The 13021-nt window shown below is 42.8% G+C and overlaps 1 protein-coding gene across 1 annotated transcript; it reads right to left on the minus strand.

Annotated features, from left to right (window-relative positions):
• Positions 1-310: 310 nt before the first annotated feature.
• On the minus strand, positions 311-8594 carry LOC125510749 (mitogen-activated protein kinase kinase kinase 5-like; the record flags this gene model as incomplete). Its single annotated transcript, XM_048676005.1, is given in 11 exon segments — positions 311-904; positions 1018-1097; positions 1177-1386; positions 1885-2004; positions 4924-4983; positions 5467-5542; positions 5866-6029; positions 6110-6172; positions 6481-6568; positions 6642-7292; positions 8231-8594. Coding segments are annotated over 11 exon segments (2102 nt in total), but the record flags the coding sequence as incomplete, so codon positions are not given.
• Positions 8595-13021: the final 4427 nt, after the last annotated feature.

Consider the following 13021-nt stretch of genomic DNA (forward strand, 5'->3'; position numbering starts at 1 on the left):
GAGCCTCGGCCTTGCATTTGTGTTTCAGGGAGTCGACGATCCCGAGACGCTGGAGGCGATCGCTTGCCGTGAATCCATGACGTTGTATCATTTTATCATTATCGTGTCAATCACACTGCCAAAGGCTATTTCGTGGCTATGGAGAACGCATGTTCTACAGAGACACATAGATTTGCCTGGAACTTACATGCCACTGAAGATACAACTGCAAGTAGCCCATCGGGTGATGATAAATAAGCTCATCAAGCCAAGGGAGAATAACCAGCATGGACCTCGTGACCACAACAAATGAGCAAGCAATTACCACCACTGAACAATACACCATACGTTCCAATTTTGAACCCAGAGAGCACACACACAAACATTGTCTATCTTGATCTCCTGTTGCCAATTCACGCATATTATTACTCAAGACCCCCCCAAAAAATCATCAAAAATGATTACATCGAGGCATGATTACAACATGAACACCACACAGGCTACAACTACAACCCTAATGTCCTATGTGCTGGCAACAATCAGGAACATTAGCTATACCTACAGCTAACCCTAAACAATTTGCTACAAAGGGATCACCACATTTCCCCCGAAAATAAGCATACACATATCCCGTTGCAATCATTACCGAGGGGACGTTCTTTACATCGATACTTTACACGACTGCTTGCCCATCCTTCTTCAATATGAAAACATGTTTAATGATTCCTTTCCGTTAGGCCTCGGTAGTGGACTGGGCTGAGGGTATGCGATTGAAAAATGCATGCCGTTCGGTGTATTATGAGCTGAAGAACCAGAACTAGACTTATAACTCGTCGGTGGAGGGGACAAGCTATGAGTATCCAAGCTGGTTGGGGCGGTCAAACGATGACCCAATGACCCGGGACATCTAGAGCTGCTTGTTTCGCTGGTCGGAAGGCAATAAAAGAATAACAAGGTCAAGATCTGTAATAGTGCAAACCTTTCATGAACAGATCAAACATCAAATTACAGACAGAGAAGTGTGAAGAAAGTACACACCCGTTTGTATTTGTCTGTTTCCCTCTCACACAAGGCTCAGTCTTCCAGGACTTCTTTTCTCTTGAACAGTGTCCAGCATCCTGGCATTAACATGAAAAGTCATGAACGTCCACAAAAATCTCGAAACTCAAGGGGATACAGCAACTGAGGCAAGCTTACTGGGGATTTATTTCCTGCAGGAGAATGTACAGAAACGTGCTGGCTGAAGTGATTTGAATTTTGGATGAATGGGTGTTCAAGCAGCTTGCTTGCTGTAGGTCTCTCAGACGGGATTCTCTTGAAGCAGCCTTTCAGAAAATCCTTCCCTTCTGATGATAAATTATCTGGAATTGGTGGGTCTTTATTCAACACCTTAAACATTGCGGCAGGCTGTTGCACCACAGACAAGCAGATTCCATGCTTCAGAATCCCAAGACAGGGAAGGGAAATACCCAAATGTTGACATACTTCCTCCGTTTTTATTTAGTCCGCATGTTAACTTTGACTGAAGTCAAACTTTATAAAGTTTGACCAAGTTCATAGAAAATAATACGAACATTTACAGCAAAAAATGAATATGATGTGAAAATATATTCAATGATGAATCTATGGTATTGATTTGGTATTGTATATGTTAATATTTTTCTCTATAAACTTGGTCAAAGTTTGTAAAGTTTCACTTTAGAAAAAGCTAATATGTGGAGTAAATAAAAAACGGAGGGAGTACATTACTTCTCCATTCGCAATTTTATTTAGACCAATGTGTGGCAATTATCATCATTCATATACAAAACTAACTAATGAGAAGCGAGCTACCCTAATTACATAAGTCCAACTCATACAACACATCCTGATTTTACAAAACGGACAAAGGTTTGAATTATTTACCCCTTCAAGACCACTCCAAGGAGGCTTGCCGGTGAACATCTCAATAATTGTGCAACCGAGGCTCCAGATATCAACAGCAAGATCGTAGCCTACATCTTTGACAAGTGTAGCCTGGACAACCTGGGATACAAATGTGCAAGTGTGACTGTGCCATATAAGCAATGACCAATGAGATGCAGCTTACAGCTCTATGAAACAAACCAAAAGGCAAAACCAAAGAATTTGTAAATCTAAATGCCAACTTAGCAGTATGCCCAATGATGTGATTCTACAGTAAAATATCCATTCAAACTAAATGATTTCATATCAAACAAGAGTGCAAACCAAAAATGCTATCAGATTTAGAAGAAAAAAAACACTTTGCAATCTTGAACTACTGCACAAGACACAAGTTAACATTTCACTTTGAACCTGTAAACTGCTTATTTCAACCATAAATTGTGAAATCGGTGTTTTCTTGCCCTTTTACGGTAGTTCAGGGTTCAAGACTGGAAATAAATGGTTTACGAATTTAAGGTTGAAACGTGAACTTCTGTAGTTTAAGGATGTTATTAAGTGGATGTTCTTTCTTAATTTCAAGACATATAAAGTTAGTAAAGGTCGTCACAAAATCTAATCTATGTGGGATGATAAGCATCCCCTGAGCATATTGTTCACATGTTTAAGTTATTGGCGTGATTTTATGGAAATTATAATACCTTAGGCAGGCTGAATGTTCGAGAAATCAGCTCTCTTAGGTGCTGTAGCAAACACATTGCATGAAAATAAAGTTCCATTAAATGCATGAATCGCTTTTGAGAATTTGGAACATCTGCTTTTCTTGCCTGAGCGCCATGTCCACAAGAAGACTACATGAAATGGATGTAAGCATTTTTGGTGGGCTACACACAGTTTCTCTGCTAGAGAAGTCATTATTTTACATTGCGCAAATGCAGTTCAATCTTTAAATGTTAAAAATTATTGGCATGGCTAGACAGGATAGGTATCAACCACTTGGTCAAACCTAATCAGAGAACCGAACTCACACCATCTCAAGTGCTTTAGTCCCAAAATCATCCACCTGCAGGTACTAACGGTTGAGAACTTGCCATGGCCTCAATGCAGGCCCAGGGGAATATGCTGTAAATACCTTGCTGGCATTGTCAGTGTGATGTCCACCTCTAGCAGACCTTTTCAAGGTGTTGTCACATGCCATCAATGCAGCACAGGCTATAACCATGTTGGTCTTCCTCATGCGCAATGAGACGATGACTGCACTAAAGCATCATTCCTTTAGGAGTCAAGCTTCATGGTTCAGTAAAAATTCAGTTTCAGCAGCAAGCTTTCGGCAAGTTTCGTGTATCAACAAACTCAGGTTTCAGGTTTCACGAGAACCGAGCGCTAGCTCGGTGGCTAGAGTTTACAGTGGTAAACTCACCGACCAGCGTTCGAACCTGTGGGGTGCTATCTGCGTGAAATCCGCAGAAAGGTCTCATCTTCTATCTAACAATGTGCAGTTAAGGGAGGGATCCGTTCCCCTTTAACCACGTTTTTTGTTTCAGATTTTGCTACTGCGTTACAAGAATGTTTCAGGCTTCAGAACAAAGTTCTAACATATGGGTTTCAAAACCTACAACAGGGTAGCAAGTTCATGTGGATTTCAGCAAGTTTCAGATCCCTGGAATTGAGCTATCATGTAGTTGTCAGAAAGTTTTGACAAAGTTTCAGGAGGTTTTGAGCTAGTTTCAGTTAATTACTCACAAGGAAACAGTAGGGTAGACCCCTGTGGTTAAATTTCTCTTAAGATAACGTATTTACAGCCATTTTACAAGGGTGAAGCTGCATATCGACCGCGGTGACCTCAAGACTGAGGGTGTGTGAGAAGAGAAGCAAAAAGCATACATCATAACAGAAGCTCCATTAAGAGTGACTATCTACACAGCCATGGTGGTTCCCAAATCTTTTCACGAACATGCAGGAGAGCTGGACGTGAATATATTAAGCAAGAAAGAGTTTACAACGACCCAATATATGAAAACAACCTCCCTTATACAGAACCTAGAGAGAGGAAACTACAGAGACAAAAAAAACGACCTCCTCACTAAACAGAAGATTTTATCCATCACTCTTAGCTGGCTCTGACAGCCATCAACAACCTGTACTTATCCTTGATATCGCCGTATGTGTTGAAGGTTGTGGAACTCGTGATTGAAGATTCCACCATTGAGTTCCTTCTGAATCCTCCTGGTGGTGCCCAAATCTGACTCAGAAGAGGCAGTAGCGATTGCGGTCCAGCATGAAAGTGTGAAGGAGACACAGGTAAAGGTGGATGGAGGAGTGTGATGCCGTCACCATCATCCTTTATTTCTTGGAAACAACATCACGACATCCAACACGAGGTATGGAGTAGGCGTGTCAATCCTACATGGCAGAGGAAAGACAGCGAGGGTGCCGGAACCGAACCGAACCAAGTGCTGCATTGCCATTGACTTGGAGTTGTGGGTAGCCAGTAGTTTTGGAAGTGGGATGAATGTATATAGGACAAATCCCATTGTTGGGTGGATCAAACAAACCTTATTGAAATGCCCAGTTGGGTGGGACTATCAATGTATCACCTTCCGATAGTTTTTTTCTAAACGAAATGTGAAACTGATGGAACAATTCAAGGCCCCTAGATGTGTTTTTGCCTTTTTGGTATGCAAAAAGGTGATTCTAGCTCCAACTGAAGAAGCCTAAGAGTGGAGGTAGCCCTATTTGGTCTAACAGACCCAGCTACAACCTGGAACCTTTCGATGAGCACGAGACTCGCTAAAACAGGCTTAACTGCTTTATATGTGTTCCTAAGTAGTGCAGTGGACTAATGCATTACATTTACATGGTATCCAACAGAAACTGTGATGCAGTTTACTTTGGCTGTCGTCAACAAATTAGAACGCACAAGTATTTTCTGCACGTCAGTAAATAAAACAATGCCTACTACGCTTGAGAATCCGAAATTAACCTTACCATGATGAGGAAAAAGGAAAACTATGATTAATATAAAGACTAACTAGTTCGCACCTCAGGGGCCATCCAGTATGGTGTTCCTTTCAGTGAAAGATTTGGAGCTGCAGTGCTCAACTGAAAAGAAGAAGAAACAGTCAAGCAAATTAATTACAAAAGTAGCACCATGGCAAATAAGAAAAACCTGAAAGCGCAGGTCCAAGAGAAAAATAAACGGTGTAATAGTAAATTCATTGCCTCTCAGGGTATGCACTAAAAATATAACTATAGAAGTAAGGAATACCAAAGTTAATGTCATATCAAACTACTTCGAAATAATAACCAATGGTCCAATCCAACTAAGAAATATTGAAATGTTTTACCAAGTACTCATATCAAATGTCAAAATTACGATTAACAGCTTATGGCAGACATAATGCTCAGGTGGTCATAATGCGACGTAAAATTAAAGGTAGGCAAATGTTCATCTGTGTCTAATCCTTCTCAAAGTGACTACTGAGTACTTCGAGCCGACGAGACATTAAAGTGACTACTAAGTACTTATGTGCAAAGTGCCAGTGCTGTCAAAAATTATAAGCCAAGACGCAAAGTGGAACTCACATGCTTAGCCATTCCAAAGTCTGCCAATTTAACCACGCCATTGACATCAACAAGCAAATTTGCTCCTTTAATGTCCCTGCAAAAGTATAATAATGTTATCTACATCCATCATCCATGTGTCATTTTAGCCAACCAATACTTGCTAACAGACAATAATGGGATCAGAATCAGCCCTTGAGATGTGGATAGAGCTGTACAAGAGGCTCAAGAAAACAAAATGAACTGAATGCAAAATAAAGTTGGAAGGGAAAAATAGGACCAAGCAATCTGACAAATGGTATAAGGGAAAAACAAGAGATAATGTAAAAAACTGAACAAAGGTTAGGTTCAGAAAGTTAGGAAACAGCCAGTGGCGAACAATTATCAGATAAAGAACAAATAATGAAAAAGAAAAATTACCTATGCATAATTTTTTGGCTATGGAGGAAAGCAAGACCGTTAAGGATATGGCGAGTGAAGTTGCGGACAACTGATTCTGTCATTGCACCACAATGTTTACTAATGTACTTATTAATTGAACCCGGATGAACATATTCCAGGTATATGTAGAATCTATCTTCAGTCTGCAAGGTGCCCATATCACCGTTAATAGCAAAATTATATAGCACTGTTAATTCCCTCGGTGTGGGCAAGTAGAACTTACAGTTTCACTGCCGTAGTACTGCACTATGTTTTCATGCTTAAATTGGCTAAGGAATTTAATTTCCTGAAACAAAGGTGATGAGCAATCAGACGAAGTGCATAATTGCATGATCCTTAGATAGCATAAGAAAATAGTGGTATACAGTTATTACCCAACCAAGTTCAGAAAAATGAAACAAGTATGGTCAGAGTTTTACATATACTTAAGAAGTATTGTATAGTGGTAAAAGGAAGACAAACCAAATGTGAGCATAAGTAAAAATATGCTTCTTAATCCTCAACAAGAAAAGAGAACATTAAACAATCACATTGAACAAGACTAATGATCTCCATAAGCAGAAATAAGCAACATCAAAACAAGTATGGCCGAACCTGTTCCAATTGCTTCAAAGACTCAACTGATTTTGCGTCATCAGGAATTATGTTAACCTCTTTCATGGCACAAAGAGCTCCGGTGTGCCTGTATGTTGGTGTGATGGTATGTTCAAAATTTAGAGAAGCGATTACTACAATAAAAATGAAATATAACATACCTATTGGTAGCTTCATATACACAGCCATATGTGCCACTGCCGATGAGCTTCCTTTTTTGCCACTGACCAGCCATTGAGGGTGTCTCGACTTTTGGAACTGACGGGTGGCCAAAATTTGTTTGCTTTGGGCTCATTGAAACAGGAGGAAGAGGTAATGGGTGAAGATTGGCACTCAGATTGCCCTCAGGACGAGAAGTGTGGTTCTCTGGGAACAAGTTTGTATGCATTGGTGATGGAGGTGCACTTGGGTATCTTGATCTAAGAGCAGGACTTCTCAAAGGACTAGAGCGAGGAGATCGCTCCTGGCCACCCACAAATTTTTCAGGTGAGGTGGAAGGGGGTGAAGATCCTGATTGATCTGAAGACCATGGTGATGGTGCTGACAATATATTGCTACCTTGGATGGATATTGCAGCAGATGAGAAGTCTACATTACTCAACCTTCGAGGACTCTGTACAGGACTTGAAAACCCGCTGCTCGGGGCACTTTTAGCAGGAATATTCAACCTAAAGTTCAAAGTTTCAGTTGGACCATCCTGGAACTTCTCTTTATATGTCTTTCTCCGTTGGCCACAGGTGGCCCCATGTGTGCCAGCTGACCGTAAGTCATTGTGCTCGTGAACCTTTTGAACAGTTTGGTGGGGCATAAATCTATCACCGGAGACATTAACAACATCAGAAACATGGATATGGAGTTAATCTGATCAGTGTGGCATGACAACAGTTTTTTTTTAATAATCATGTTCATGTACAATCTTCTTTACTAGCAGCTTCATGGAAGTTAATCAAAGCAAATTACACTTCACTGACTTCAGTACTGAAACAATCTCAGTCACTCATCAGTTAAAAATCACAATCTGAGCCAGCCTTTTTTTCATGTCAAGATCTAATAAACTGGCAAGTAGCTTAACCAAGCATCATCAAGTAAAAATGTTATGGGGTATCATAGCACCAAACAGCAAATTGTCTCAACTCGTTCTGGGGGTCCAAAACCACAATAACTCTTCGTGACATATCATCCAATTTTTGCTAAGGTGCTATGATCTCCTGGTCATAAGCTAATAAGTTCACAGAAAGCCTAAAACCCTCTTGGTAGAATGCAACTATGCAGCAATGTATGTCTGAAGCCCTAATCCAAGCTAATTTCAGACCGTCAACATGGTTAGACTATAGCAAAGGCCATCTTCCCTGGTCATCTTATTGTTCACCTAAACTGTTCTCACCAACCTCAAAACATTCTGCCCTGCAAAGTGGTCGAAATGCTACTAGTGTGGCAGTTTTAGTATATAGTGTCATGTGTCATGCCTTCTTATATGCCCATATTGTTGGTAACCCCAACCTCATTCAGAAATCACTGCTAGTGGCCTCCTTGCTAACACCCTAATCGCTTCATCAGTACTAAAACAGAACTAACAAGGTTATGCTGTTTATACGAACTTGAACGGCAAAGGAAGGAAGCTTGAAGCATGTACTAAACTAGTACTCCCTCCGTCCAAATAAGTGACTCAACTTTGTACTAAAGTTAGTACAAAGTTGAGTCACTTATTTTGGAACGGAGGAAGTACAAAACAAACAAAATGCATCCCCACCTTGGAAACGTGGACGGCCTCTCCCCTCCAGTCTCTGCAACCCCCAGGAACTCGGCCGACCCGTTGCAATCCCCGTCGAACATCCTCGGGGAGGGGAGCGGCCTCCCAGGCCCTCGGCACGGCGAGTCGTCATGGTGGGGCAGCGGCAGAGGGTGCGGCAGCAGCATGGGCGTGGACGACGACCTGGCCGGCGCCGCCTCCATCATGCTGCTAGGGGACCTCGAGATCGGCGTGGAGCTGGCGGTGGCGAGCCCGGACCAGACCGCGTCTCTCCTGGCGGGGTAGGAGGAGGAGGAGGGCGGGGCGGCGTGCGGGTCGTCGAGGCGGAGCGCGGAGGCCCCGACCTCGATGTCGTCGACATGGCCAGGCGGGTTGGCTGCCTGGGGTATAGGCAGAGGCAGCGTAGGTGAGGTAGTTATCCTCGCCGGAGCGCCGCCAGTGCGTGGGGATGCCGGGGGCAGGTGGAGACGGCGGGGGCGGGGAGCTCGGGATCGCCGTGCCTGGCACACCACCTCTAAGTTTCGCGGTGAAGGTCAATCCAATAGACATCGTGGAGGCGGTATATATGCGAATCGTGGAAGGCGCTATGGCGTGGCCGGAGCCGCTCCAGCTTTAACTTACTTTGCGTAATCCACCCAGATCATCGGGGAAGGGGGTGAGCTATGACCAGGGCCAGAGGGAGGGGCTTTATGGGGGGCCGCGGGACGAAACCCTAGCTAGTGGCCACAGTGGTAATGGCGGGGTGGGGGTGGGGGTGGGGGGAGGTGGGGAGGGGATCGGTGGCTGGAGACGACGACCCCCGCCATTTTGGCTTTTGTTTTCTCCTTTCTCGCGAGGGGGGGAGGGACCGGGCGGGGAGTTGGTTTGCTCTCTCGGCTATTCTTTTTTCCTCCACTCAGGTTTGGCCGGGGCCACGCGGCTTAGGGAAGAAGTCCAGCGAGTCAATGTCTCCGGTTACACGTCGCGCACTGCACGCGGCCTGCCCTTCCTTCCCCGTTCCGTTGAGTTTCTCCGTTTCTTCCGTCTGCCTACTCGCTTCCGTTTGGCCTGACGGTCTTTTCTTACAAGTAAATTGCACACATTTTTTTCTCTCTTGATTGATGATGTGATGAAGAACGCAAGCGTTTCATCACCTTGTTGACACGGGTGCACCGGAGAGATGTCAATCGGGACGCATCGGAGAAGTCTTCGGACGCTGATTGGCTGACTTTGAGTGTTGACTTTGTCCTCTCATGGATGCACGATACAATACAATATATGTCCCATTTCGGTACGGCGTGGCATAGGCACCGTTGATCAGCTCTGTTTTACAGCCAGATGCATGAGGTAAATATTGATTTCATATCTATAAGGGCATTCGTACTGCCTCGGTTCTTTTTTGGGGTATCCTTCTCGTGTGATTAACATACTCTTAATTTCTTTTTCTTTTTTATTGAGTCATAGGAACCATTGTACTGTTAAGTGGGGTCCAAGTGAACAAATTCAGAGTGACTGATGTGATGTTCAACCAAAATCCTATGTCTTCGAGCGAAGACAATGAAAGTAAATCTTATCCAGAGCTGGATGAGTCAGCTTTACTTGTAGCCCAAGTCAAGCTGTCGCGTTGTTTGAAATCTGACCATTGGACACGTGTCGGTTCCTTAGTGACCCGGGGTCATTTCGGACATATCATGTTGGGTTGCCTCCTGGCTATGAATAGCCCACCCCCTACACCATAAATTGGTGGCTGCTCAGAGTGAGTGCATGACTTTTGTTGTTTGAGAGCAACCCACCTCTGAAGCCTTTGAGAAAGAGATCCTTGCGAGGACAAAGCCCAAAACATCCTGATACGTCCATTTTGCGTCATGCTTTTATATCGATATTTATTGCATTATGGGCTGCTATTACACATTATGTCACAATACTTATGCCTCTCTTATTTTACAAGGTTTACATGAAGAGGGGAAAGCCGGCAGCTGGAATTCTGGGCTGGAAAAGGAGCAAATATTAGAGACATATTCTGCACATCTCCAAAAGTCCTGAAACTCCACGGGAATTATTTTCAGAATATATAAAAAAATATTGGGCGAAAGAAGTACTAGAGGGGGCCACCCACCGTCCACGAGGGTGGGGGCGCGCCCTACCCCCCTGGGCGCGGCCCCCTACCTCATGGGCCCCTGGTGGCCCTCTGATGCCCATCTTTGGCTATATGGAGTCTTTCGTCGAGAAAAAAATCATAAGCGAGCTCATGGGACGAAACTCCGCCGCCACGAGACGGAACCAATCTAGGGCTCCAGCGGAGCTGTTCTGCCGGGGAAACTTCCCTCTGAGAGGGGGAAATCATCACCATCGTCATCACCAACGATCCTCTCATCGGGAGGGGGTCAATCTCCATCAACATCTTCACCAGCACCATCTCATATCGAACCCTAGTTCATCTCTTGTATCCAATCTTTGTATCCAAACCTCAGATTGGTGCCTATGGGTTGCTAGTAGTGTTGATTACTCCTTATAGTTGATGCTAGTTGGTTTACTTGGTGGAAGATCATATGTTCAGATCCATTATGCATATTAATACCCCTATGATTATGAACATGAATATGATTTGTGAGTAGCTACGTTTGTTCCTGAGAACATGGGAGAAGTCTTGCTATACGTAGTCATGTGAATTTGGTATTCGTTCGATATTTTGATGAGATGTATGTTTTCATCCCTCTAGTGATGTCATGTGAACGTCGACTACATGACACTTCACCATTGTTTGGGACTAGAGGAAGGCATTGGGAAGTAATAAGTAGATAATGGGTTGCTAGAGTGACAGAAGCTTCAACCCTAGTTTATGTGTTGCTTCGTAAGGGGCTGATTTGGATCCATATGTTTAATGCTATGGTTAGGTTTACCTTAATACTTCTGTTGTAGGTGCGGATGCTTGCAATAGGGGTTAATCATAAGTGGGATGCTTGTCCAAGTAAGGGCAGTACCCAAGCACCGCTCCACCCACATATCAAATTATCAAAGTACCGAACGCGAATCATATGAACGTGATGAAAACTAGCTTGACGATAATTCCCATGTGTCCTCGAGAGCGCTTTCCTTTATATAAGAGTTTGTCCAGGCTTATCCTTTACTACAAAAAGGATTGGGCCATCTTGCTGCACCTTATTTACTTTTATTACTTGTTACTCGTTACAAATTACCTTATCACAAAACTATCTGTTACCGATAATTTCAGTGCTTGCAGAGAATACCTTGCTGAAAACCACTTATCATTTCCTTCTACTCCTCATTGGGTTCGACACTCTTACTTATCGAAAAGGCTACGATAGATCCCCTACACTTGTGGGTCATCAAGACTCTTTTCTGGCGCCGTTGGCGGGGAGTGAAGCGCCTTTGGTAGGTGGAATTTGGTAAGGAAAAATTTATATAGTGTGCTGAAATTTACTGTCACTTGTTACTATGGAACATAATCCTTTGAGGGGCTTGTTCGGGGTATCTTCACCCTGACCAGTAGAGCAAAGAGTTTCTCCTCAACCTACTGAACCTACTGAAATTTTTTACTTTGAAATCCCGTCGGGTATGATAGAGAAACTGCTAGCTAATCCTTTTACAGGTGACGGAACATTACATCCCGATTTGCACCTAATCTATGTGGATGAAGTTTGTGGATTATTTAAGCTTGCAGGTATGCCCGAGGATGTTATCAAGAAGAAGGTATTCCCTTTATTTTTTAAGGGAGAGGCATTGACATGGTTTAGGCTATGTGATGATATGGGATCATGGAACTACAACTGATTGAAATTGGAATTTCATCAGAAGTTTTATCCTATGCATCTCGTTCATCGTGATCGTAATTATATATATAATTTTTGGCCTCGTGAAGGAGAAAGCATCGCTCAAGCTTGGGGGAGGCTTAAGTCAATGTTATATTCATGCCCCAATCATGAGCTCTCAAAAGAAATGATTATTCAAAAAAATTATGCTAGGCTTTCTCTCAGTAATCGCTCCATGCTCAATACTTCTTGTACTGGATCTTTTATGATGAGGAATATTGAATTCAAATGGGATTTATTGGAAAGAATTAAACACAACTCTGAAGATTGGGACCTCGACAAAGGTAAGGAGTCAGGTATAACACCTAAGTTTGATTGTGTTAAATCTTTTATGGATACCGATGCTTTCTGTGAATTTAGCACTAAATATGGACTTGACTCTGAGATAGTAGCTTCTTTCTGTGAATCCTTCGCTACTCATGTTGATCTCCCTAAGGATAAGTGGTTTAAATATAATCCTCCCATTGAAGTAAAAGTAGTTGCACCTATTAAAGTTGAAGAAAATACTATCACTTATAATGATCTTGTTGTTCCTACTGCTTATATTGAGAAACCACCTTTGCCCGTTAGAATAAAGGATCATGCTAAAGCTTCAACTGTGGTTCTTAAGAGTAATACTAGAACACCTACTCCCTCTGAGCAAATTAAAGTTTAACCTAGTGTTGCTAAGGTTAAAGATCTCTTGGCCGATAATATTGATGGGCATGTTATTTACCTCTGCAATGAATCTGCTAGAATTGCTAGACCTGATACTAAATATAAACATAGACCTGTTGTAGGCATGCCTGTTATTTCAGTTAAAATAGGAGATCATTGCTATCATGGCTTATGTGATACGGGTGCTAGTGAAAGTGCAATACCTCATTCCTTATACAAAGAAATTATGCATGATATTGCACCTACTGAGATAGAAGAGATAGATGTTACAATTAAGCTTGCCAATAGAGATACTATTTCACCAGTTGGGATTGTTAGAGATGTT

The sequence above is a fragment of the Triticum urartu genome, chromosome 5, assembly GCF_003073215.2.
Source record: "Triticum urartu cultivar G1812 chromosome 5, Tu2.1, whole genome shotgun sequence".
NCBI lineage: Eukaryota > Viridiplantae > Streptophyta > Magnoliopsida > Poales > Poaceae > Triticum > Triticum urartu.